The sequence below is a fragment of the Mirounga leonina genome, unplaced genomic scaffold (assembly GCF_011800145.1).
Source record: "Mirounga leonina isolate KUSES-001 unplaced genomic scaffold, KU_Mleo_1.0 Mir_151, whole genome shotgun sequence".
In the NCBI taxonomy this organism is placed as follows: domain Eukaryota; kingdom Metazoa; phylum Chordata; class Mammalia; order Carnivora; family Phocidae; genus Mirounga; species Mirounga leonina.
In genome coordinates, this window is record NW_023270377.1 from 6,088,634 (window position 1) to 6,115,947 (window position 27,314).

The 27,314-nt window shown below is 51.9% G+C and overlaps 1 protein-coding gene across 1 annotated transcript in view; it reads right to left on the reverse strand.

Moving 5' to 3' along the window:
* MROH2A (maestro heat like repeat family member 2A) overlaps positions 1 to 26,907 on the reverse strand; it is a 44,884-nt gene extending 17,977 nt beyond the window's left edge. The window contains exons 1-23 of the mRNA XM_035006564.1: positions 26,820 to 26,907; positions 25,983 to 26,081; positions 25,564 to 25,745; positions 22,490 to 22,621; positions 22,105 to 22,267; positions 19,966 to 20,064; positions 19,325 to 19,476; positions 18,683 to 18,826; positions 17,332 to 17,424; positions 16,992 to 17,070; positions 16,740 to 16,853; positions 13,138 to 13,214; positions 12,071 to 12,190; positions 11,661 to 11,771; positions 10,765 to 10,912; positions 9,908 to 9,948; positions 9,147 to 9,288; positions 8,838 to 8,890; positions 8,313 to 8,420; positions 3,422 to 3,541; positions 3,072 to 3,194; positions 1,743 to 1,895; positions 486 to 608 (exon numbers count right to left, since the gene is read on the reverse strand). Of these exons, the coding sequence (XP_034862455.1) occupies positions 486 to 608; positions 1,743 to 1,895; positions 3,072 to 3,194; positions 3,422 to 3,541; positions 8,313 to 8,420; positions 8,838 to 8,890; positions 9,147 to 9,288; positions 9,908 to 9,948; positions 10,765 to 10,912; positions 11,661 to 11,771; positions 12,071 to 12,190; positions 13,138 to 13,214; positions 16,740 to 16,853; positions 16,992 to 17,070; positions 17,332 to 17,424; positions 18,683 to 18,826; positions 19,325 to 19,476; positions 19,966 to 20,064; positions 22,105 to 22,267; positions 22,490 to 22,621; positions 25,564 to 25,745; positions 25,983 to 26,081; positions 26,820 to 26,907 (2,664 nt within the window). The remainder of the gene's footprint in view (positions 1 to 485; positions 609 to 1,742; positions 1,896 to 3,071; positions 3,195 to 3,421; positions 3,542 to 8,312; positions 8,421 to 8,837; positions 8,891 to 9,146; positions 9,289 to 9,907; positions 9,949 to 10,764; positions 10,913 to 11,660; positions 11,772 to 12,070; positions 12,191 to 13,137; positions 13,215 to 16,739; positions 16,854 to 16,991; positions 17,071 to 17,331; positions 17,425 to 18,682; positions 18,827 to 19,324; positions 19,477 to 19,965; positions 20,065 to 22,104; positions 22,268 to 22,489; positions 22,622 to 25,563; positions 25,746 to 25,982; positions 26,082 to 26,819) is intronic.
* Positions 26,908 to 27,314: the final 407 nt, after the last annotated feature.

Here is a 27,314-nt window from a genome sequence, read left to right on the forward strand (position 1 = left end):
GAGGGGCGTGGGGAGGGCCTGGGGCTGAAGGGCAGTGGCTGCCCACACCTCCATCCGCCTCTGCCATGGCTTCTTGCCCTTAGTCAGTCGACATCTTTCTAGAATTTACTGAAGCTCTGTGCAAAAAGAGCTTTGAGACCTGCCTGCAGCCGAACCTGCCCCCTAGATCTTCCCTATGGAGAAACACGGGGGCTACGGAGGGGCAGACCCAGTGGACCTCCGTCCCCCAGCCCTGAACCAGCCACCTCCGGGCACCACCAGATTCCTGGCCATCACATCCTTTGTCAGATAGACAAATCTCGTACTCAGAACTCCTATGGTTGGATGGAAGCCGAATCGAGACAGCGAGGGGTTTCAGGGACCCCTGCAGCCCCCTTGTCCCTCAGACGCCCTGAGGAGCTCTAAAAACCTCTGACCAAGGAGAAGTTGTCCAGCAGTTAGACCCCAAAACTGCCCAAGACCAAGGAAGCCCCCCACCAGCTTACCATTATAATGCCAGTAAGCGTCATCTTTTGGGCAAATTGAAAGTCCTCCAGGTCCTTGATGTTTTTGATGGCGTTGGTGACTTGCACCACACTCTTCATGAAGGCCATTTTGAGGCAGATGTCCTGTGCCCAGACCAAGAAGAGGACAAGGAAGGAGCATGCTGTGAGTGAGCCCGAAGACCCCAAGCCACAGCCCTCATAAGGACCCTCTGTCCACGCCGAAGAAGAGGCAGGGTCAGGGGCACTCTGAGAGATGGCAGGCCTCATTCTGTCCTTCAGCCACCTTGGCCGAGCATCTGCCACATGGCCAGGATGCCAGCCAGGAGCTGGACAAGGCACGGACCTCTGGGCCCATCTGAAAACACCATCTCCGTCCGGGCCCCCCAACCTGTGCTGAAGGACTGCCATGCCCACCAGGGGGCACCTTCACTGGCCACGGACACCAAGCCCTGTGGGTCACCACAGAGACGGAGTAAGTTGAGATAAAATTGTTCTTGCTTTTACAACATGGATGAGCCTTGAGGACGTTATGCTAAATGAAACAAGCCAGTCACAAAAAGGCAAATACTGTGTGAGTCCAGTTCCTTGAGATTCCTGTAGTCAAATTCATAGAGACAGAGAGTAGAATGGGGGTTGCCAGGGGCCGGGGAGGGGGGGCAGGAGCATATGGTCAATGGGTGTGGGGTTTCAGTTCCAGAAGACGAAGAGTTCTGCAGACAGCCGGTGGGGACGGTCGTGGGGGGACGGCAACGTGAAGGTACTTAATGCCATTGAACCACGTGTTTAAAAATGATTACAATGGCAGATTTTATGGTATGTGTATCTTACCACAATTTTAAAAACAATAATGAAATAATTTTTGCTTTATTCTGTGTTTCTGCCTCCTTGCCATTCCAAGAAAGTAGCAAGTCCCTCGGCCTCCCTGAGGACAGCCCCACTTCTTGTCCCTTGTTAAAGGGCTTCGGTCAGGTGTCAGGAGAGAGGAAGGCAGAGGGAGTGAGCAAGGCTGGGAAGAGGGGGTGCTCATCCCGTGACTTCTGGGACCCACGCTCACCCGCCCAGCACTGCGGGCAAAGGAGGTCCCCCATTTCCCCCCGCAGCAGAGAACACCACAGTTTGAGGCAATGGGCTTCCCAAAAGCTGGGTGTTGGGTCGGACTCCTGACTGTCTGCTGGGTGGGGATGGGGTGTGCAGATAACGAGGCAAGTGACTCTCTACCAGCCTGGCTCTGGATGGGGGGGTGGCTTCTGGGGTTACCTGGCAGCTGCTGGAGTAGTGATGAATGATCTTCGCGGTGATGGGGTTGTCCACGTGGGTGAGGAGCATCTGGGGGTGGCAGTACGAGGCCACGCAGCTGTACATCACCATGAGGGCGCTCTTCACCGTCTCCCGCCTCCAGGGCTGGTCCTTCTGCAAGCCCAACAAGAAGAGGAAGGACCACTGGATGTGCGTGGGGGAAGGGGGTCTGCTCAACTGCCCCTCCGAGGGTGAGCAGGGCCGCCCTGGCTGCACATGGACAGTCTCTGGTCACGTGGCCAAAGGAGCCGTAGAGTCAGCAGAAAGTGCGTCAACTGATAGCTTTCCGGGTGCCTGAAACGCTCATTCATTTACTCATTCATTCAACATAGCTTTATTGAGCACCTACGATTTGCTGGGCACTGGGTACACAGTGGTGAGCCGCTCCCACCAGGGCCGACCCCCATGGAGGCTTCAGTCCAGCGAGATGCCATTAGCCGGGAGCAGGTGGTTTGTGTGGACACCGCTAAACAGAGGCCTCCTGGACACTCCTCCAGGGGCTCTCGTGACACTGGGAATCCAGTGGGAACAAGCCTAGGATGAGGTGTTGTAGGCCACCAAACCCACCAAACCCACCATGGAGGGTGGGCAGGGGTGCCCATGCCCTGCCAGGCCTCGAATAGAAATCCACATCTCCGGGAGAAGCTGGGCCAAAAGCCTGAGACACTCTTAGTTCTCCCCATCCAAACTACCAGACCCCGAGGGCAAGGGTTCTAGGTCAAGGCCAAACTCTGAGGCATCAATGACTCTGGGGGGTTGCCCATCGGGGCCTCAGCCAGTCTGTGGCTCTGTGTCTTGTGGCAGAGAGGGGCAGCCTCCAGAGGCCGGCCCATGGCTTCACCACTGGCCAGCTGCATGCCTTTGGACAAGCTTCAGCATTCTCTTCTATAGGACAGTGGGCATGAAAGCCCCTCCACCCGAGGGCCATTGATTCACTGAGGCAGAGCTCCCAACACGTGCAAAGTACCCACTGAGCACTATTTGAGCAGCTTCTTCAGATCCACTGGGTCTGCATGAGGCCTGGGACCCTGCATTCGCTCCAGCACCCAGGGTTGCCCCTGTTGCTGCTCTGAGGAGCCCACAGTGAGCACTCCTTTGTAATAGCTGGGTCCTGAAAAGGCCCACCCTGTGCTCTTTCGATTACCCACCAGCAACAGCTTTGTTGGAGGAGGCCTCCAGGTGATCCTGAGGGGAGTTGGCTCTTGAGATCTAGCAAGAACTCGGCTGAGTGCGGACGGCACCGGTCTACGAGGCCCCCGGAGACCGGACTATGGAGGGAGGGTGACTTACCCGCCAAGCGCCGATCTGCCAGGACTGCTCCGACTCCTGGATCCTCTCCTCGAAGTCATGGAGCACATTCAGCACTGTCTTCACCTGGCCTCGGGCACACAGGCCAAAGCACAGAATCACGCCCTGCAGGGAGACCCGGCCAGCTGGGGTGAGGGCGGCGGGCAGGGGCCAGAGGAGGAGCTCCCCCCATGTACCTACACACACAGGCACACACACGAACGCACACACACACACACACCAGTATACACACATGCACGCCTACGCTCACGCACACCCAAGCATGCATGTGCCCATAACCCCTAGGAGCAAAGGGGTCTGGTGGGTAGGAGGGGGCTGCAGGGCACCCTCACCTCCCGGTCAAAGTCGTTGCCATAGTCTGTCTTGTACAGCAGTTCCAGGAGCAGCGCCTCCACCTTGTCAGCCTCCAGGCCTGTGGCCAGAGCAAAGCCCAGGGCCCGATACAGAAAGCCCTGGAGAGGCAGAGGGACAAAAGGAGCTTCTGGCCTCTCCGCTCTGCGCTCCAGGGCTTGTCGCCGTGGGGAGTCCCCTACCTGGCACTCTAGATCGTTTGTTTTAATGCGCAGATATCTGTGCATGTCGTAGAGTCTTTAAAATAAACATTTAGGTTATTCTGGAGGTTTGGACTGCTTGCAGGCCAGCATATTATAAATGGTGGAGACCAAATTTCCTTCCCATAGCGGTTGAACCCGTTTTCTCTCACACTAACAAATCTAAGAGCACCTGGTGATGAGCCATGCTGATCAACTTTGCACATTCTCACCATCCAGTCTCTGAATCCCTGCTGTATTCTTTGCTTATTCTTCCTGTTTTTTCTTCTACTTGTAAGAAGAACTTCGTGTGTAGATTTGGAAAAACAACAAGAACAAACATGTCTTATTTCACTTAACTCACGCAGCAAGTCCAGACTGTAGATACGGTTGCTGTTTTGGGACATGGAAAAGCAAGCAGGAGGTGGCAGAACCAGGATTTTATTTTATTTTATTTTATTTAAATTTAATTTTATTATGCTATGTTAGTCACCATACAATACATCATTAGTTTGTTTTTTTTACATCATTAGTTTTTGATGTAGTGGTCCACGCTTCATTGTTTTCATATAACACCCAGTGCTCCATGCAGTATGTGCCCTCCTTAATACCCATCACCGGGCTAACCCATCCCCCCACCCCCCTCCCCTCTAACACCCTCAGTTTGTTTCTCAGAATCCATAGTCTCTCATGTAGAACCAGGATTTTAAATCAAACATTGTCTGGGGCACCTAGGTGGCTCAGTGGGTTGAGCATCTGACTCTTGGTTTCAGCTTAGGTCATGGTCTCAGGGTCATGAGATGGAGCCCGGCACTGGGCTCTGCGCTCAGCACGGAGTCTGCTTGAAGATTCTCCCTCTCCCTCTGCCCACCCCCGACTCACTCTAAATCAATTATAAATAAAATCTTAAAAAAAAAAAAATCAAGCATGGTCTGAGGCTCCTTTCTTAAGGATCGCGTACCAGAGGTCTCAACCCCAGATCACTCTACTGCTGTATTTCCCCCCAGAGTCTCCATTCCTTTTTTATTTTATTTATTGTGACTTTGTTTTGTCACACAGAAAAGGTTCATTTTCACAGAGGAAAGTGTCTTTCTTTTCCTTTGTCTTTCTTGGTTTCCTTTCATGCATATGAAGGCCTACTCCACTCAAGATTAAAAAAAACTATTCATTGACGTATTCTCCTAGTCGTTCCATGGTTTTCTTTCATTTCGTACACTTCAATCTCTGATCTGTTCCCAGAGAGTAAATCCTTCCTTCGCGAGCTTTATTGTCAATACGTTCTTAACAATTCAGGTGAACTTGGAAATAATCTAGTCAAATTCCATAAAATTGTCCAGTGTCCACAAAAACTCCTTTTGGGAATTTGACAGGGAGTACAATGTACGGCAGATTAATTTGAGCAATGTGGATGCCTTTCCAACATTGAGACTTCCCATCCAGGAACAAAAGATTGTGTCAATGTCATCCCATTTCTTTCAGTGTCCCTGCACCTCCTTGCCATTCTGTGCTCCTCACATATGTCACGTGGTCAATAATTTATTCGATTACATATTTACATTGTGTTGCTACTTGGAATGGGATCTTCCTTCATCAAATCATATTTTTGCTTTATTTGTATGTGGGAGAGAATGATTTCTGCATATCAATTTTGGGAGAAGACTGGCTCTGACAACTGGGGCTGCAGGTCTGGAGGCCACTGGTGATCACCCTGCCCCATCTTAGAGGTGCCAGTTGAGCAGTGAAGAGACAGGAGGGTCCTGGTGAAGTTCCTTAAGCCCCTGTATCCAACTGTGCCTTCCTAAGTTTTCTAATCCTACTTACTGATTGACTTTCCCTAAGCTAGGTGATCTGTTGAAATATGGTTGAATTCTATGCATTTGCTTATCAAATACTATATACAACTTTCTTTTTAAGAAAGGCAGATCACCACGTGCAGCGCCTCATTTGGATGTGTCTGGGGCCTTGGAAGCTTGACAATCCTATGTTCTGTTATAAATGGACCTTGAGAGCTTGTTTGGAGGTTCTAGCCGGGGAGCGCAGCTACTTGCATGCCCCTGACCAAGGAAAGGTCCTCCTCCATGGAGGAAGGTCATCTTCTTCTACCAGGCATTCAGCTTCAGGAGAGACACACATGGAGCAGGGAGGGAGGACATGATACCCAGCTAGCCAGCCAGATAACCCGAATCAACCCAGCAATCAATGGGGTAACAAAGGTCGCAGCCAGATGGCCTTCACATCCTATATACAACTTTCTTCCAAATGGACATCTGTCCTTAAATTGATATCGGATAAAATCTTAAACCTACAAATTTATGTTTAGCTATAGAAGATTATCTGTAAGATATCCTTGCTTTTTGTTATTTTACATGCTCACCTATAAAGACTATCTATTTGAACAAACACAGTTTTTGGTTGAGACCTGTAAATACTTTTTCTTAGACATCTCATTGAGATAGAATTCACATACCATAAAATTAACCCATTTAAGGTTTACAAATTCAGTGGTCTATTCACAGAGTTGTGCAACCATCAGCACAATCTAAACTTAGAACATTTTTATCACCGCCCTCCCCCAAGAAATCTCATACCTGTTGGCAGTCACTGCACATTTCCTGCAGCCTCTGGCAACTGCTAATCTACTTTCTGTCTCTAAAATGATGCCTATTCTGGACATTTCAAGTAAACAGAATCATATAATATGTGGTGATTTGCATTCCTTTGTGTCTGGCTTCTGTCACTTAGCATAGTGTCTTCAAGGGTCATCCTTTCTGTACCATTAATCAGTACTTCATTCCTTTTAATGAATAATATTCCATTGTATGGATAGACCACATTTTGTTTATCTTTTCATCCATTGGTGGGCATTTGGGTTGCTTCTATTTTTTGGCTTTATGAATAACACTACTGTGAACATCTATGTATACATTTTTGTATGGATGTATGTTTCCATTTCCCCTGGGCATATATAACTCTGAGCAGAATTCCTGGGTCATATGGTAACCCTGTATTTAATACTTCAAGGAACTGGTTTTCCATTCACACCAGCAGTTTAGGAGTGTTCGAATTTCTCCACATTCTTACCAATACTTGTTATTATGTCTTCTTTATTACAGCCATCCTAGTGGGTGTGAGGTGGTATGTCCTTGTGGCTTTGACTTGCGTTTTCCCTAATGGTGATAATCTTGAACAGTTTTTTTCATGTGCTTATTCACCATGTATGTACCTTCTTTGAAGAAATGTCTATTCATATACTTTGCCCATTTCTGAACTGGGCTTATCTTTTTGTTATTGAGTGAGGAGAGCTCTTTATATATTCTAGAGACAAGTCCCTTACCAAGGACTTAATTTGTAAATATTTTCTCTCATTCTGGGGGTTGTCTTTTCACTTTCTTGATGGTTTGATTTTCAACATAAGAGTTTTTAGTTTGATGATGTCCGAGTTATCTATTTTTTCTTTCCTCGCTAGTGTTTTTGGTGTCATATCCAAGAAGATTTTGTCCAAAATCAGCTGACAGCAAGTGTGAGGTTTATTTCTGCATTCTTGATTTTCTATTACATCAACCTGTCTGCCCATCCTTACGCCAGTACTACATTGTCTTGTTTACTGTAGTAAAAAGTCCTGAAATTGCAAAGTTTGAGTCCTCCAACTTTGGCCTCTCAATCATAATTACGTTGGCTGTTCTGGGCCCCTTGTATTCCCACATGAATATAGGATCAGCTTGTCAATCTCTAAAAAAACAAAACAGGGACGCCTGGGTGGCTCAGTCGTTAAGTGTCTGCCTTCAGCTCAGGTCATGATCCCAGGGTCCTGGGATCAAGCCCCACATCGGGCTCCCTGCTCCGCAGGAAGCCTGCTTCTCCCTCTCTCACTCCCCCTGCTTGTGTTCCCTCTCTCGCTGTCTCTCTCTCTCTCTGTCAAATAAATAAATAAAATCTTAAAAATTAAAATAAATTAAAATATAAAAAACAAAACAAAAAAGAAAGGCCAGCTGGGGTTTATGACAGGGGTCACAATGAATCTGTAGAGAGATTTGGGGAGTGTGCCATCTTGACCATATCATCTTCCAATCTGTGAACATGGGATCCTTTCCGTTAATTGAGACCTTCTCTGATTTTAACAATGTTCACAGTTTTATAAAGACCTTTTTACAATGAAATACACACACATGATCATGAGCCAGTAGCTGGATGGGTCAGGTGTACGTAACAACATCCAGCAATCTGCCAGTGAGGTGGGGACAGCTGAAAGTCATGCTCCAAAGCTCAGCCTGCCTACACTTTCTTTGCCCCTCCAGCCTCATCATCTTCACTGCCGAGCTGGAACTCAGCAACCCCTTTAGCCTTCTGTGGTTCAGTGTCATCCTCATCATTTTCACTGCCAAAACCTGTTCAGACATCTTGATCCTTGCCTGTTGGACTCTGCTAGGAGACCACATCAGGTGGAGAGTGAAGTGAGAAGGTCAGGAAGACTGGAGAAGAGACCCCCCCACCAGCTTCAACAAAGCAGATTCTTAGAGGAAAAACAAAACAAAACAAGACACGAAAACCCACTGGCCTAAACCACCCACCTCTCCTCCCAGGACCCTGTAGACAGCCACAGGTACAGCTGGTCTCACACACAACCTGAGCTTCCATTCCATCATCCCTGGAGTCCCCTCCCCATCTGAACTGCCCTGACACTGTGATCACAAACCTTCTCCAGGGAGGGGCTGTCGAAGCTTTCAATCTGGTTGTTCAGCTCTTTGCTCAGACGCAAGCTCCAATTGGAACCTCGGGTCTTCTTAAGGGAGTTTCTCAGAAACTAAAGAGACAGAAGATGTCAGTGGGCAGTGCCAGGAGTGCTTTGTGACATTGAGCAGTGACTCACCCTTTCTAACCCCCTTCCCCAATCTCTAGATTGCTCGACCCATTGAACCCCAACCCAGTGCTAACAGTCTGTGGGCCTGGGGAACAGCTGTGGTTTGGGGGCTGGAGGGAGGAGGGTCACCCCTGTGCTGCTTTCCTGAACACTTGGTCCCCCAGGATAGAAGGCTCTCTGTTCTCTCCTGCTGATGGATACAGCTGTGGACATGCTTGGTACTCCCCAAGTCGTCTCTGACGGAAGAGGTGTCCTTTAGGGACTCCTAAGCTCTCCACGTGCCAACCCCACCAAGCATCTTCCCATGCACCCCTCCCCTTTCTCCCGACCCAACCTCAGCAAGGTGGATCACGTCTTTACCTGAATCAGCTTGTCCTCCCAGGTCTTCTGATTCCAGGTAAACTCAGTATGCTCTGCAGAAAGAAGGTGCACACATGCTGCTTTCTTCTGCTGCTCCCCTCTGGACCAGCCTCCTTAGTCGGGCATGCGAAGCCCTCCATGGATGGGCTCAGCACATGCTCATTTCCCTCCCCACTTCTCCAAGGACCTAAATAGGCCGTACTGGTCCACCTTGAGCTTTGGTTCCTGTTGTTCAAGCCGTGTGATTCGTACTCCAGCATGCGCACTGGGAGGGGAGTTGACTTGGGGTTGGTGCCCCGGATGCCTCACCTTCCAGGTACTTGAGCAGCAGTGGGATCTCCAGCTCCCACATGTCAGCCATGGAGGGCGCAATGCTCTGGCTCAGCGTCCTCAGGAGGTTGAGCATGGCTATCCCCCGGCCCTCCCCCTTGTAGGGGGATGACATCAGCACCTGGGGAACACCAAGACTCCAGTGGGGCATTTTGTTCCCAGAAAGGAGAAGAGGGGTAAGATAGTGGGCTTTCTCCCCACCCAGGCTTCCATGGAGTGTGGATTAACGCCCACAGTCAACATAAGGAGGAGAACCCGGGCGCCTGGATGGTTCAGTTGGTTAAGCATCTGACTCTCAATTTTGGCAGGTCATGATCTCAGGGTCATGAGATCGAGCCCCATGTCGGGCTCTGTGCTGGGCATGGAGCCTGCTTGGGATTCTCTCTCTCCCTCTCCCTTTGCCCCTCTCCCCCCGCCCCTTCCTCTCTCTCTAAAAAAAAAAAGAAAAAGAGGAGAAGGCATAGGTACAGGACTCCCGGGGGCAGGCAGGCCACTGACGGTCTCCTGGGGATGCTTTGGGCCTGCTCAAAGGCTGAGCAGAGGAATCTGGTCACCAGGTCCCTGGGCATCCGAGCACACTGCCCCTGCCACGTCTACCCAAGAGGAATGACAATGACCCAGAAAGATCTGTCCTACCAAGTGTCTAGCTCCCTCCTCCCTCTGGAGGCTTTGGGAATTAGGAGCTGAAGGGAGAGGGGCCACAGGCCATGGCCTCAGTCAGGCCTGGGTGAGTCACTCACCAGGAGACGGGCCAACAGTTTCTGGGGTGCAGGCAGGTCCACTAAGGAAGAAGGAGATGCGAACCTGCTCCAGTCGCCCAGTTCATACCAGGACATGCCCCCGTGCCCCCATGCCCTTGAGCCCGAGAATGGTGCTGGCCTGGAAGGTACTTCCCCAACATCATCCCATTGTCCCCAGAACAAGAATGGATTGGCCCAGGGACCAGTGATCTGTCCATAAGGAACATCATTTTAATTGGTTTATCCTGGGAAGAGGGGAGAATTGTGCTTTGGGCTAGGGCTTAGAAGATGTCAAGGGGAGGGCCTAGCCAGAGTCCAGGTAAGGTCATGAAGAAGACCCCCCACCATTTGCTATCCCTGGGTCCTATAAGACTCCTAAAATCACACCCACCACCAGCGACACCCATCCAGCCAAGCTCCAGGCCCATGAGAACAGTCCTCTTGGAAGAGCAGTGTCACCCCACCGTTAAGTGGTGACAGTCACTTTTTTGAGTGTCTACTGTTGACAGTGCTGAATCGGGGGCCGGGGTAAGGGGGAGCCACGGTACGATGGTTTGCAGAGGACTCGGATGGGACCCGCTGGCTCACAGAGACCCAGACAAGCCACACATGGAGAAAGGCTGCATCTCCACAGGCAGGGGTCCTGGGACGGGGTGTGGGAGGAGGGGACATGGGGAACGAACTGCCAAAGGAAGTTTGCCCAATTTTAACACCTCCTCAGATATGGTAAGGGGAGCCTTTGGCCTGGCTGGCTGGGACTCCCGGCCGCTTCCTGGAAAATGCAGAAGGGAAACGTCCCAGGACACGGAGTGGCCCACCTGCCCAGTCCCACTGGCTAGTGCCAGGATGCTGCCCACCGTGTCTGCTTTTGCGGGCTATGCTGGCCTCCATGTCCTCGGCGTGGAGCTGGCGTTCCGCCAGGTTTGTGAGGCTGATGCAGATGGGGGTCAAGGCCTCTGTGTAATCCGTCTCCATGATGTAGCACAGGAGCCTCACCCAAAACTCCTGGGTCGGGGGCAGAGGGCAGCATTAGCTGGGGCATCTACAGCCGCGTAGGAGATCCGTCAGGCTCGCCGCACAGCCCCCCTGCCCTAGCAGTTGCTCGACGACTGGCAGCTCCCACGATTCTTCTCAGTACCTCTGGTATTAAGGTAAACCGCCCCCCGGACAGGGAGCATCCAGCCCAAGGCCTCACTTAATGGACAGTGAACCTTCCTTGTGCTATCACGGTAAATTTTTTCTACTTTCTTCGCTATGTCACACTGCATTGCAATGAAAAGTTGGCACATCTGTTTCCCCTTCAGCCTGTGACCTCCTTGGGGTTATACTGAGCCTTCTAGCATATGCCTTCATGTCTTCACATAGTAGGAACTCACTGGATGCTTGTGGAATTAATCCGTTAAAATCATCTCTACACACACGCACACACACACACACCTGGACTGAAGGGGCTTTAAGGTAATCGACATATTTCTGGCTATAAGTCAATGGGTACATATTGAGGCCCACTGTGAGCCAGGCACCGCCTCAGCCCCTGGGGGACTAAGTTCCCATCAAGGACCCAGCTCTGGAACCGGATCTTCAAGAACAAGAGCTCAGGCAGTGGGAAGATCGGGGCCCCTCCAGGCATCCCAGACAGTGGGAATGGGAGAAGCAACAGCGTGGAATTCTGGGCATGCACCATTCCCTTCCGAGCCCGGCGCGGGGCGCACACAAGTCAACCATCAGCTGCAGGGGCCCGGCCCACACTCACGTTGGTCATCCCACTGACGGAAGAGGTTATGATCTTCACGGTGTCCATGGTGACTTTGTGGACCATCTTCTCCTCCAGGTTCCTCTGATAAAAGTTCTCCCGGTGATTTGTCTGAAAGCCAGAATCAAGGGGGTCCCTGCTCATGCACCGGCCGGGGCTTTGCTGCAGTCTTGGGTGTGGTCTCCTCACCCCCTGTGAGGCTCCATGCCCAGATGCCGGGTCTCCAGAGTTTTCTAGATAGACTGCACACACCTCTACCTACAGTTGCCATGTGCCCGGGCATTGGTGTCATGAAGGTAGATTCGTGCGGGATTTAGCACAGGGTGCAGCAAGCAGATTCTTTCCTCAACGCTTTGGAAACCACTTCCAAAGACCAGCTGCACCCGGGTCTGCCTATCAGGGCCACTCACCAGTTTGTAGGTGGAAAGAGTCAGCTGCACAGACACGTACTTCAGGCCCCAGCCTTTGATCCTGTCCTGGTAGCCAGACAGAGCCAACTGGCCGATGATGCGGAGAATAGCCATCCTCACCTGAGGGGACAGGGCGGTGGACAAGCAGGAACTGGGGTGAGCTCCAGGGTGGGGGGCTTGGCACCTTACACCCAATCCTGTCCCATGAGACAGCTAGGAATTGGGGGTGCTCTGGGTGGGAAGGGGCCTTGGGGGCTACTGCCCACTCCGTCCACCACCCCCTGCCCCATCCAGGGAATCCTCCTGGGCAACATAGCCACCCAGGAGCCTTGTCTGAGCCCAGAGCACACTCCCTCCTAGACAGGCTGCTCCATCCTCAGGCAGCCCTGGTGGGGACAGGCTGACTCATCCTGGGCTCCCCAGGCTTGGGCTCAGGCTTGCTATGTGGGGTGGTTGTCTTCCCTTGACAGCCTCCACATTTTGAGAAGAGCTCTGCGTTAAATCTCCAGCCCAAATCCCTCCCCTGCCCCACCTCATGCCCTCTCCCATTTGTGCAGACCCTCACCCTCCTGGACCTCCCCTCCCCAGGGGATGTGCCACGGCCTCCAGGGCCTACGGCCAGAACTGAAGCTACATTCCAAGGTGGTCTTGGCTCCAGTGGAGCCTGGGCTGTGGGGGTTTTTTAGCCTTTATTTGAAGGGTATAGTGTGTATTCCTCAGTTGCTTTTTTCAAACTCAGTTGCTTTTTATAAAACCCTCAGGCAGCCACGTGGCTCTGGATGAAGCTGGATTCACTCAGCCTCTCCTCTGTCCAGGACAGTGGCTGAGCCCCCTCATTGGGAAATTCCAGGTCCTTGATGAGAGCAAGTGTCTCAGGAGCAGGACACAGCCCCAGGGGGGCCTCTCTTCTCCAGCCCTACTCAGTGCTGGCCAGGAAGCTAGGTTTTCCAGCAAAGGGCCTTCGGCAGGCAGCCCCCACCCACAGAGCCGGAGAAGAGTAAGGGCCACCTGCAGGACTTCCCTCTGCTTCCTGAACACCATCCCCTTCCAGGTCTCCGCCCTGTTACCTTGAAGCGGGTGTCACAGAGGGCATTCTTGACCACCCGGATGGCCAGGTAGATGGTCCTGATATTCATTCTGGGCTCTGAAAGAGGAAAACCAGCCTGGAGGGCCACCAGCCTCAGAGCTGGGCTCTCAGGAGATGCCCGGGAGTAGCGAGACTTCCAGAACACCAGGCCTGCCCACCACCTTCCCCCGGGAGCCAGGCTTCGGGGGGCTCGTCCACGTCACACCTCCTGAGAGCCTCTGACTCCCACCATAGCTCAGGGACATTTCCCTCAGAAGCCTCGCTGGCCACCTCCTTGTCCTCTCAACACCTGTCCCACCCCACCTGGCCAGGGGACAGCATGGTTTTTGTGCCTCGCTCCCTTGGCCTCTGCTTTGTGATTCTCTTTGGAACCCAGGTGGACTCTCCTTGAGAGCAGGGTCCCCACCTGCTCTTCCTTCAGGTGGGCACACAGGGCCAGGCACACTGTGGGCATGCCTAGGCTGCAAAGCACAGCGGTGCAGAGCCTGGGCTGTGGTACCGGGCTGCCCAGGGTCAAATCCTGTGCCAGCCACATCCTAGCCATGTGGCCTCAGGTGAACTCCTCAGCAACCCTGTGCCTCAGTTTCCCTACTTTAAAATGTGGATAGTAATAGGGCGCCTGGGTGGCTCAGTCGGTTAAGCGTCTGCCTTCAGCTCAGGTCGTGATCCCAGGGTCCTGGGATCGAGTCCCAAGTTGGGGTCCTCACTCAGCGGTGAGTCTGCTTCTCCCTCTGCCCCTTCCCCCGCCACTCATGCTCACTTTCATGCGCATGTGAGCGCATGTACACACAGAAATAAATAAATAAAATCTTTTTTTTAAATGTGGCTAATACACTCTGGAAAACAGTACAGAGTTTCCTCAGAAAGTTGAAAATAGAGCTATCCTATGATCCAGCAATTGCACTACTAGGTATTTACCCCAAAGATACAAATGTAGTGATATGAAGGGGCATGTGCACCCCAATGTTTATAGCAGCAGTGTCCACAATAGCCAAACTATGGAAAGAGCCAAGATGTCCACAGACAGATGAATGGATAAAGATATGGTATATATATATATACATACACACACACACACACACACACATATATATACATATACACATATACACATACACACACACACACACATATATATACAATGGAATATTATGCAGCCATCAAAAAAACCCCAAAATCTTGCCATTTGCACCAACGTGGATGGAACTAGAGGGTATTCTGCTAAGCGAAATAAGTCAATCAGAGAAAGACAAGTATCATATGATCTCACTGATACGAGGAATTTGAGAAACAAGACAGAGGATCACAGGGGAAGGGAGGGAAAAATGAAACAAGATGAAATCAGAGAGGGAGACAAATCATAAGAGACTCTTAATCTCAGGAAACATACTGAGGGTTGCTGGAGTGGGGGGTGGGGTGGGAGGAATGGGGCGGCTGGGTGATGGACATTGGGGAGGGTATGTGCTATGGTGAGCACTGTGAATTGTGTTAAGACTTGAATCACAGACCTGTACCCCTGAAACAAATAATACATTGTATGTTAATTTAAAAAAACTTAAAAAAAATAAAATGTGGCTAATAATAGTACCTCTCTCACAGAGCTTCTGTGGGCAGTAATGAGCCAACACAGTGCTTGGCACATAAGAAAGTGCTCTGCAAGTGCTTGTTAGTCATACATCTGAAGACAGTCGATTCGGGGAGAAGGAAGATTAAGAGAGGTAAGAAAGAGCCATGAGAAGGTTCTGGAGATGTCCAGTATGGACAGATTTACAGTTAGCTGCTCAACTTGACACTAGACTTCAGACTAGATGTTACTACAGGTCAACGCTGGTGGAAGAAAGAGGGAAGTGGGATAAGAGGAAAGTAGCAGGTAATCGGGCCCTAAGGGAGCATGATACAGTTTTGAGTTTTTATCTGCAAAGTAGAAAATTTTTTTCTGATTTTAAAAATAGAATTTAAATTTAAAAAAAAAAAGCCTTTTGCCATCCCAACGTACGTATTTTCAATCTAACATTTTACGGAGTTTTGCTTTTACATTAAAATCTTCTCCAAATTGAATATATTTTGATGTAAGCAGTAAGAAAACACATTGTCATCCTTTTTTTTTCCTAAGGAGTTAGAAAATTATTCAAAAATTATTTTCTGAATAAAATCCATCCAGTCAAATAAATAAATAAATAATAAAGATAAAATAAAAATAGTATATGCTCATTGCAAGATTAAAATAAAAGGTAACCACTCAACAGTTCAGGTGCGTCCCTAAGCTCATTTATGAAAAGATAACCACATAGATTTCTTGCAAGTAACCAAGGTCATGCTGCATACACTGCCCCATACCATGCTGGTGTGCTTAATATAGAGAGGGCATCTTGTCCATGAAAAAAGTATAGATTGACTACACCGTTTATGGTTGAGTCATATTCCACTCTGCGGATAAACTATCATTTGTTCCAGAAATTCCCTATAGAAAAACATTTAGATTGCTTCTAACGTTTTGCTTTTATGCACAACGTGCTAACGAACATCGTTGTCCAGTTCTTTGGGCAATGAGTTCCTTCGGACAATGGTCAGAAAGTTAGACGGATGAGCCCAAGTTTTGGTCTCTATGCAACTGAGCACTCAGAATGCTTTATCAATTTACACCCTTGTCAATAAAGTGCAAGAAACTAGTTTCTTGTTATTCTAGCACAGGGATTAGCAAAGTATAACCCGCAGGCTAAAACCAGCCCTAAGCCTGTTTTTGTAAATAAAGTTTTATTAGAACACAGCCACACTCTGCAGTTTATGATTGCTTTTGCACAGTTGAGTAATTGTCACAGAGACCATATGGCCTGTAAAGCCAAAAATATTTTTACTATCAGGCCTCTTAGAGAAAAATGGCTAGGCCAACACTAGTCATTATCATCTCTGTCTGTCAGACAGATAAAAATGGTCTCATTGTTGCTTAAATTTGCGGGTTTTTTCAGAGAAGACTTTACTATCAGCAGAATGTGCTTCATATACAGTTGCCCAGTCTGCGTACTGCACAAGGGCACCCAGTTGAAAGATTGAACAGGAGTGGCCCATGCTCTTCTAAACAAATCATGTACCTGCAGGGCCACATGCTGCCAGCAAGGGGTGCCTTGTTCCAATTCACACAAAGGTGCTGTCTGAGCTGGTGTCATTGTTGGGGACAGGATTTCCCTTTTGATGGCAAGGCCAGGTTCAGAGTTTGGGCTTAGGGATTTAGAATAAGGAGTTTTGACTACGATTGGGCACTGGGACAGTGGGGCTTTAGGACTACACCTACACGATATAACTAGGCCTTATTTAAGGCCTCTGATTTCACATTTGGGGGATAGTTCTAGGGTTCAGGTTAACAGTCGGAAATTCAGACTCAGGTGGAAGCTGGGATTCAGAGTTTGAGGAGAGGGTTGAGGGTGCGGGAGATGGGGGTCACAGCGCTGGTGAGGTTCAAGGGCAGAAAATATGAAGCAACCTTGGTCCACCCAGTAGTGTCTATGAAAGAGGAAATGATGAAGGCCCAGGCATGGGTGAGACCTGCCTCCCAGGCCTCCCCCCTGGCGTCCCGCTCTTGCTCACCATCTGCGCTCACCACTGCCCTAATCAGTGTCAGGGTCCCCACGCGGATGGCCTCCTTGCTCATCTCCATCTGACTGAGGAAGAACTTCATCAGCTCCTTGGGGTAGGACCGGGCTGCAGGAGGAAGGACAGCTTTACTCATGCCCTGGGAGCCAGAATGAGCCAGAAAAGGCCGCCTTGGGCCCAGGCCTCACGGGGGCTGGCGCTCCCATAGGCTCCCAGTGGCCCCGGGGGACAGGGAGGGGGGCTCACCGAGGGCTATGAAGCAGTGTACGATCTCCGCCAGGTTTTGGCTGCTGTACTGCTCGTGGGCAGGAGCCTTGGCACACACCTGGGGAGCGGGCGTGCAGGGAGGGTGGAGATCGCGCCCGGCGTGGGCGTGCAAGTGCAGGGACGGCCCAGCGCCGTCGTGCCAGAGCCGCGTGCACACCCCCGCCTCGCACCCCGGTGGGATACAGGAGCCGGATGAGCGAGGCGGGGGGGCCACTACCATCACACCCTTTGCCCTGGTCGGCCACACCACCTGCTGCAACCCACTTCCCGCTGATCCACCCTGACGACGCTGGTGCCCAGCCAAGCTTGCCGGCCTCACCTGGATGTGGAGTTCTGTGAAAATGGTGTGAAGTTGCATTTGGGGGACCGGAGTGTTGGTGGTGACCGACATTTCCAGGATCTGCCTCAAGACCTACAATGGAGAGGCAGATGATCGCAGATGACCTTCTGCCGATTCAGGGTCAGTTAACTCTAGACTCTTGCTACTCAGCGTGGCCCATCAGCTGGTGGTATCAGCATCCCCCGGGAGCTAGTTAGAAATGCAGCCTCTCAGGGCGCCTGGGTGGCTCAGTCGGTTAAGCGACTGCCTTCGGCTCAGGTCACGATCCTGGAGTTCCAGGATCAAGTCCCTCCTGAGCAGGGAGTCTGCTTCTCCCTTGGACCCTCCCCCCCTCATGTGCTCTCTCTCTCTCTCTCTCTCAAATAAATAAATAAAATCTTAAAAAAAAAAAAAAAGAAAGAAAGAAATGCAGCCTCTCGGTCCCTGCTCCAGACCTGCTGAATGCAACCCTGCATTTCAGCCAGCCTCCCAGGAATGCCTACACACAGTAAAGCTTGCAAAGTGCTGTGCGAGGCCACTGAGCATGGCATTCAAGGCCCTCTTCCCCTTTCTCTTCTCTCTACCTGGAAATGAATCCCGTTCTTTCGCCAGAGTGATCTACACTGTAGCCCCCTACATCTACCACATTAATTTCTGCTCCTTGCTTTTAGAGTTGAGGAGCACGCCTCATCTGCAGATGAGCGATCCCCTTACAATACATTCAGCCTAGGTCACATCTCCATGCAGAACCCTGCCAAGACTCCATCTTATGTGGGTTAAGGGCTGTCGTGGGTTAAAGGGTCCCCCCAAAATGCATGTACACCTGGAACCTCAGGACATGGCCTTATTTGAAAATGAGGCTTTCCAGATGTAATTAGTTAGGGGTCTCAGATGAGACCATCCTGGATTTAAGGTGGGCCTTAAGTCCAGAGACCGGTGTCCTTATAAGAAAAGGAGAGGACACAGAGGCAGACACAGAGAAGAGACCACGTGAGGGGGGGGGGTGTCACACAGAAACGATGTGGCCACCAGAAGCTGGAAGAGGCAAAAAAGGATTCTTCCCCAGGGCCTTCGGAAGGATCGCAGCCCCACCAACACCTCGACCCCTGGAACTATGAGAGAATCCGTTTTCTGTTATTTTAGGCCACGCACTTTGTGGTTCTCCGTTATGGCAGCCCCGGGAAACTAACACACAACCTTGCCGTTGCCTCCAAGACCCTTAAGGATCTCGTCCCTTCCGCCCGGAACAACAAAAACCCAACAAGCGCCAGGCCCAGCTTCTCCCCAGGTGACACCGCCCCGCCCCCCGGAACCAAGCCTGCAGGCCAGCTGCCGCCCAGCGACCTCTCACCTGCGTGATGAAGAGCGCTTCCAGGTTACCTCGGTACTCCGCCAGCAGCAGGGGGATGTAGTCATACAACTGATCCCGCAGGTCATCGTTGGGCAGGAGGAGGTTCAACATGGGCTTCAAAGACTTGAGGACCCCCAGCTTCACCTACCCGAGGAGCCCAGGACCCCCAGCAAGGCTCAGTGACGTCACCCCATCCAGAGAGTCAAGGACGCGTGACAGAGGGGACCTAGGAAGTACTCAAGGCCCCCGCCTGAGACCCCACAGGCAGGCAATGAGGCCAGACTGCCCCTGCAAGTCCCAGCTCTGTCACTTAGGAGAACCTCTCTGAGTGCCTCAGTTTCCTCATCTGTAAAACAGTCCCATAACACAGAGTTGATGTGGAAATAGCTCCCCTAGGTAAAAGGCGCTGTAACGGGGACCCTCATCCAGCAATCCCAGGGCCTTTCTCAAGCCGGCCTCCTGAGGATCCAGGGCCCACGCAATTCAGCAACTCTGTTTATCAGGTCACTGTCTCTCTCCCGGGTTCCGGGAATGAGGCTGGACCCAGTGGTCTCTCAGCCCTCCTAGCCACACCGGCTGGGGAGCCATGACCTGGGGGGACCACGGGACCCTCCCCCCCCACCCGAGAAAGGTGCTTCTCACCTCAGGGTGGTGGTTCCTCAGCCACACGGTCACAAAATAGCGGTACATGGGGAACAACTTCATGGCAAACTGATCCTCGGTCATCACAGGGTACACGCTGTCCTCGAGATGCTTTAGGTAAAACTGCACCGTCTCACAAAAGGTCTCCATGGCTGCCAAGTGGGGGGGCAGCAGTGAGCCCAGAGGGGCAGGAGGGGGACCAGGTCCGCCCAGGCCACCTCCTCCAGGAGAGCGCACTCGCACACTTCTGGAACCAGCAGGTGACCCCGATGGCCTCAGCCAGCCGGGAAAACCCTGTCTTCGGCCTGACTTGGGCAGGCCCACCATAGAGCCATTTTCCCTGGTCCCTCTCCTGTGAATCCCGCCGTCCTTCCCCAGCCTCCTCCTGAAATGCTTGAAACAGAGCCAGCTAAACTGAGTCACAGCGACGACTTGCTCCCGCTAAGCCGCCTTCTCCCGAAAGCACGTGCCGCGGTGCAGCCCCCCGTGCCTCGCCCCCTCCCCGAGAGCCAATCAGAGGCCACGCAACCCGGGCGATTCGGCCAAAGTTTGGGAAGAGATGAAGAGCCCACCTCCTGTTCAATGAACCCCTCCACCTGTTTGCCGCGGTCCCTCCTCCCGTGACCGGGCCGGACACGTACCGCTGCAGATCACCTGGCGCATCTTGGCTTCAGTGGCGAGTCTCAGCATCGTGAATATGGTGGCCAGCGTGATGCCCATGTATGGCATGAACTCAAACACTGTGCAGTGGGGCGAGAGGGGGCAGGGAGTCAGCGGGGACGAGGCGAGAGGACAGCCCGCCGCCTGCCGCCTCCAGCCCCCACCGGGCAGAGCGCGTGGCCAGGGCCGCAGGAAACAGCATGGACATCTGTGCGATGGGAAAGAAAGGCGCTAGAAACAAGTGGAGGGGGAAGGAGCCAGGGACAAGGAGACAGGAGGAGGAGGAAGAAGCAGAGACAGCCGCAGGGAAGAGTGGGCAGAGCCGCAAGTTGGGGAGGGGAGACCCAGTGTGGCTCACGGGGGTACATGCCCCGCTCTTTAGGTGTCCCACAAATGTCCTTGGATGAAGGAAGAAACTAGGAGACAGCCAGTGAGGAAGACGGACCAGAAGAAGAGAGAGAGGAGGGAAACCGAGAGGTGGGAGGGGGAACGAGGAGGGGCTGGGCGGGGGCGGGGGGGGGAGGAAGGGAACCACCCCCCCCAGGCCCGGTCCCTCCAGCTGCCCCCTCACAGTGGCTAGTCCTCCCGGCCCCACTGCCTCTCTGCCGTCTCTCTCCACCCACCCGGCCCCGTGTGACCAGACCCCATGCCAAACGGGACACATGGGCCCTTGGGCCCTTCCTGAGGCACTGGCCTCGCACGCTCCATGCCGCACACTGTGCCCGAGTCCCTGTCAGCTCTCTCCCTGCGCTGGGCTTCCCCGGCGGGTGCTGGCCTCACCTCTCCTCTCTCTGCGCCGCTCCGAAGGCATGGGCCACTTTGAGCACCACCCGCATGCTGAGGACCCTGTGAGGAAGGCCCCCCACCTGCCCTCGAGCTCTGCATCCACACACCAGCTGGCTCCCTGTCCCCATTCATCAGACGTCCCACATGCATGTGAACTCAGGGCACGTACCATTCAGCCAGCCGCTCAAACCTGAAGCCTGGGAGTCATCCTCGGCCACTTCCAGTTATTCCTTCACCTCCAGCACACATTTCATCAGCAAGTCCCATCAACTGGAGTCTCCTTCGTATCTCCCTTCTGTCCGCCGCTCCCCAAAGTCCCCCCAGCCCGAGCCACCAGCGCCTCTCAGGTACACACCTCTTATCCCTTCTCCGTCCACACAACAGCTAGAATGGTCTTCCCAGAACCTACCTTCCACAAGGCAACTGTAGCTTTGAATCCCTCAACAGCTTTCCAGGGCCCTCAAATAAAGTCCAGACTCCACCACACGCCACCCCCCCAGGCCCTGACAGCCTCTCCAACCCCTCTTTATACCATCTCCCCCCACCCTAACTACAGCCATGGTAACCCCTCAGTTCTTCAGAGGAACCAAGCCTTTTCCTGCCTCAGGGCCTTTGCACGTGACGCATATGTGGTTCTTCACACAGTTACCATCCTCTCATCCCTTCAGGTGACAGCTGAAATGTTGCTACCTCAGGGAGGGCCCCACAGAGGTGAAATCCCTTCCCTCCTCCTGATCTCAAATAGCCACCAGGCTCTTCTCTTCCTACGCCTCATCTCATATGATGATCACCCATTCTCTTGCTGACTTGTTTACGGTCCTTTATGGGGCGGGACCCGGCACCTCATATTCACTGCGTGGCCCAGCACTGACCGCAGCCTTTCACAGAGTAGGAGCTCAGCACCCGCTTGTGGAATTGGCAGGGGGGGAAGCCCGAGAGGGAGAAAGGTTTGAAGAAAGAATAACAGAGGAATGAAGATACCGAAATGAGAGGCAGGGACACAGAGAATCTTAACAGCAGAGAGAGACACATGGAAAGGGAAAGAAGGAATGTCAGAGAAAGATAAGAAAAGAGGGAGGGGTGGGTGGGATTGGTGATGGGAAGTAAGGATGCACCTGTCGTGATGAGCACCAGGTGATGTATGGAATTGTTAAATCGCTATATGGTACATCCGAAACTAATATAAGACTGTATGTTAACTAACCAGAATTAAAATAAAAACGAAATAAAATTTAAAAAGTAGAAAAGAGAGGAAGAGAGAGGCAGAGGCCAGGAGGGGGCGCCGGGCTGGCCTACGGGGCCGGACACAGGGCTGAGGACCCGCAGGCACCTACCATTGCCGTTGGCTAGCTTCGCCAAGGTGATGATGACAAATTCGTCCGTGAGGTTGAGGGGCTTGAGGTGGTGCTGCAGCTCGTACATGACCATGCTGAAGTGGTTTCGGGACAGAGCCACCAGTGTGTCACTGGCCACCTCTGCCTTCACGTAGCCCTCCACCTGCAGGGGACGGGAGAGGGACGTGGGGCTCCACCATCCGCTCAGCCTTCACGAAAACCCTCCTGCCCCACACCTGCTCCAGCCCCGTGTGTTCCTTGGGCTCAGCCTCTTCTTGCCCCCTGAGGTCACTGGACAAGGGCCTTGCGCATCCCAGGCCATGCCTACCAACGGCCCAGCCCCCGGGTTGGTGGGGGGTTGGGGGTTGGGGGAGGGCTCTACTACCTCCAGGGTCTGCCTCATCTCCTTGGAGGCGATGGTGACCAGCCTCTGGACTCCCCGCTCCTCCAGCTCCCCCTCCTGCTGGATGATCTCCTGGAGGATGTTGTAGATGTTGACTTTGCGCTGGGTAGAAATCTGGGAAACAAGTATGGCGAGTGGCAAGATCCTGGACCCCGCCCTGCCCCCAGCACAGTCCACCATCGTCTTCCTCCATCGGCCCTCCTCCCATGTACCCGTGATTTATAAGATACGTATATTTGATCTTTGTCCCCTTTCTGGTGCAGACCTCATAAAACTTGGCATTTCCTAAGTGAAGAGGGCAATTTAGAGTGTCCTTTGTATGTTAATGAGGTGACTTGGAAAGCCTCTAAGGATGGGGGCTGGCTGCCTGGAGAACCAACCTTTTAATTAAAGGGTTGGACCTTTCAGAGGGGCTGGAATCTGAGTGGATGAACCATAGCCAATGATGTGATCCGCCGTGCCTCTGTAATGAGACCTCTGTAGGACAGGGCTCAGACCCCTTGGAGATTCTGGGAGAGAGGTGCCCTCCAGCACTAGCCCCCTTGAAAGTCCAAGAAAGCAGACTGCCCTGCCCTTCGCCCAGGTGTGGGAGCACCTGAGGCCAGGAAGAGTGCCTCTTACTCTACTTTGATTCCTAGATAGCCTTATCACCATTTTAAATGACCTGGTTTAAGACAGAATTGGACAAATAGACAGTACAACCCAGACCATGCCTGCAGATCCACATTTGAGAATAACTCTTACTTAATCAGGTATGATGAGCCGCTTTTAAAGGATGAGCGTGGGCCATGGCCTGCAAAGCCCTGGGAAGGCGACCTCCGCTCTCAGGTGAGAGGGCGGTCACTTCCCAACAGCCCAGAGGCCTTGGAAAGTGTGGGCACCTCAAGAAGAAAAGAATTCACCCAAATGTATATGTTCTCCTAGTGAAATCTGCTCCAGAGAGTTTGGGCCTTGTTTGCCTGGTCTTGGCAGAGCAAAAAACCAGCAATTCTAAACTCCAATCAGAGATTCCTCATGAAAACCACTGGAAGGAAGAAAATTGTGGGACCTCGGCTGTCCAGTACTGCCTGGCCCTGGACCAGTGTCCTTCAATCTTTTTTTTTTTTATTGCTCCCTAAAGATCCTTCTTAGACAGTTTTTCCTAATTTCCCCCTCCCCCACCATGAAACCTTAACACCACAATATATTATGTATCTGTTTATGGGCTATATACATTTCCGTGTTTTATACATTAAAAAGTAAGGTTTTCTTCATGCCCCCTCCAAACCCAGAACCCATTTTACCCACTTCAGGACAGTATCACCCCTGTTGAGAATGCATGTTCTAGATTTTCAAAGAGAACACAAGGAGGTCTGTATGCTTAATTAACACTCTTGTAGCACCTACGTAAACCGTCAGGTAAATTACAAGACCAGCCTTATCTGTGATCAAGAGGAATCTCTGGAGAATATTTATGGTCACAAGACAAAAACTGTCCAAGACTTGGAAACTAGTATAAAACAGGCACCCGAGGAGGTCTGGGTACCGTCTGCAGAGTCTGCAGAGGCTCTCGGATTATGGGGCCTCAAGGAGAGCGTGTCCTTGATCTCCCGTGATCCTCTAGACTGGGTTATGGCTCCATGGGGACAGAAGCTCAGTCTTAAGAAACTGGTATCAATGCAAATGTTTCCTCCATAGCAACAAACATTATTCCTGTACATGGCAACGTAAATGAGTTTTGTCGGGTATAGTATATAAATCTCTATAAGTAAAATGCTCATCTTAACAGATTTTAATATGTTGCCGGTTCCTTCACTATTTAATGAATAACAAATCTTTGAAACGTGTTCATTTTTAAAATATGCCTACTTGTTTGTTGTCTATTTATTGCCACTTATCACTGATTATGGCCTGGGTATTAATCCTGTACTTAATTTTTTTTTATATTTCCTGACATCTTGGGGCCTCGCTGATCCTGGGGAGACAGCCCCTCCCAGGATGAGCCAATTACCACAGAGAGCAAACAACTCAGCCCAGAGCATGCTTTTCAAATGCAAACCAACCAATCCAGAGCCTCCCCCATCAGACTCTCACACTTGGGAGCCAGGTGCAGATGACCTGGACAGCCCCCATGCCCAAGGCCCATTATAACTCAATTATTCAAATTGCCCCATCCTCCCCGACAGAGACCACAGTATAGACTCTTGTCCACATTTTCTCCTTGCTCCCTCTGCCTCCTGGCCAACCCTGATGCTGGCTCCTGGGGTCCTGCATGGTGTGGCCTGCCCTCGCCTCCTGAGTGTTGACATCAGCATAATAAGAAAACCTACATTTTATAAGTCTGTTACAAAAACCCTTTGCCTATGCTCCCAGACTCTGGCCCACCTTCCTCTCAGCCAGCACACATCTTTCTATAAAATTAAGAACTCCTACAAAGAACTCTTGTGCTTCCCACCTCGAAAGGCTACAGGATAATCTAAAATCCAGCAGCTCTCCAAGTGTGGTCTCCAGACCAGCAGCATCAGCATCACCTGGGAAGGCGTTAGAAATGCTGATTCTTGGGCCATCCCCACAGACCTTACTGAATTGGTAAGTCTCAGGGCCAGGCTCAATCATCTGGGTTTTTGAGAAGCTCTTCAGGGAATTCTGATCCTCTGATCCAAACTCTGCCCTGTCTTACAAGGCTCACTGTGATTTTCCATTACACTTCCCATCACTCCCTCCAACATCCTCCACCCCAGCCCCGACTCCAGCTAGTCTCCCCACTGGCCAAGCCGGTCCTGCATCCAGCTCTGGTATGTCTGTGCTGCCCCGTGTCCACCTGCTTCAGTCCTGCTCAACACCTTGTAACTAAGTCCGCGCACCCTAGGACAATGGCTCCCAAACCCACTGTGTCAGAATAAGGCAGCTTTTAAAAATTACGAAAGCCCCGGGCCCCCGTTGGTCCTCCGAGTAAGAACCTCACAGTCTCGCCCATCTCTGTGCCCCAGCACCTGGCCCCATGCTTGCCATAGTCAGTAACGTGCGCTGAGCCGTGGCTGGGCTCAGAGGGGTGGCCGAGGGCGAGCAGGCCCTACCTCCGGCACCTGCAGGCAGCGGATGAGAGCGTTCATCACCACCGAGGGCTCCGTGGTGGCCTTCTCCGTGATTATCACCGAGGCCAGCGTCTTCCGCATGTCAGGACCTGCCCCGGCAGTGTCCGTCTTGGCTGACCCGCTATCCATGATGTTGAGGAGGTTCGTGACTTGTTGGAAAGTACCTGAGACAAGGTAGCATAGGTGTGGTGCTGAGAGGGCTGTCACGGGAGGTGCTCCCATGCCCAGGCCTTCCCAACACCGCACAGCTTCAGCTCCCCGTGATTGAGCCGGGCCTCCCTGTCCACCGTGCAGAAGGAGAAACTGAGACCGAGGCTGAGACCCGCCCCCAAAGAGATGGTGGCCAGGACAGGGGGCGGTGGAGGGGGGCAGGAATGCAGGGGTGGGGCCGACTTTCTTACCTCTGTTATCTGGTTCCAGAGGTTCCAGGTCCTCCATTTCCTCTGACGGGTCCTCATTTGAGTCTGCGGCTGCTTCTGTCATCTCTTCCTCAACTTCCTCTAAGGGAGACAAAATTTGTAAAATAGTTGGTGTGTCAACACACCCTAAGATGACCCCCGGTGAGTCACGCCCTGTATGGCCCTCTCCCCTTGAGTGTGGGCAGAACCGTGACTTGGTTAGACCCATGTTCCAAGCAGTGGACCGTGGCAGAGGTGATGGGAAGCCTCTCCCATGGTCACACGATCTCATACAAGACTGGAGAGGGATTCTCATGCTAGCATTGAAATGGAAACCGAATGACACAAACTGCTGTGGAAGGGGCCATGTGGCAAGAAAATGAGGGCCCCAGTCCTACAACCACAAGGAACTGGACTCTGCCAACAACCACATAAGCTTGGAAGAGAACCGAGCTCCAGGAAGGACGCGGCCCCATTAACACCTTGAATGCAGCCTGTGAGACCCTCTGCACCCAGAATCCTGACCCACAGAAACTGTGTGATAATAGATGGGTACTGTTTGAAGGCACAAAGTCAATTCATTTGTTACACAGCAGTAGCTAACTAATACACTTCGTTAAGAAGGGCCCTTCCTCTCTCCGCTCTCAATACTGAAAACTAATGATTAACAAGAAATCCACCTCAGCTGCCCTCATTGCTCCTCTCAAGGGGCTTTTGCAACATCAGCAGCTTCTTAAGGTTCGGCAAACAACACAGATGTCAAAATGGAGGGCTGAACACTCCCAGATCTGTCCTGTGCTTGTTCCCTCCTGGGAATCCTTTAAAGAGCTACTCTGGGACCTAAATACTGACCTTTCCTCGGAGTCCTCTCCTGGATGGAACAAAAATATACCACAAGAAAAAGCCCCGTTCTTTGCCTAATACACATCAACGGTAATGTGGACAATAGCAGGAGGGGTTGTTGAAGAAGTGGGACAGTTGGCTTCTCAGTCGTGATGCGGGTGAGGAATGGGTCCCCTGGCCGGGTGGGAGGGTTTCATTAGAACCATCACCGTTAGGTCGCGGACCCTTGGAACTTTGAGATCTAACTGCCTTCCTGAGTCTTTATCAAGTGAGGGCTTTAAGGAGTGCACAGGGCCCTGTGATTAAAACCTCGCATTATGTTGTCACTAAACGTTTCTGTTACCCACATGTGTGGTAAAGTACGGTGGCCTGTTTGGGAAAGGGGCATGGAGGCAGTGGGGGCGAGTCACTACCAAGTCCCCTGGGGATGCACTGTTGGTTTGCAAGCTCCACGGGGGCTTCCTGGGTGAAACCTGAAGCTGGACCCTTGTA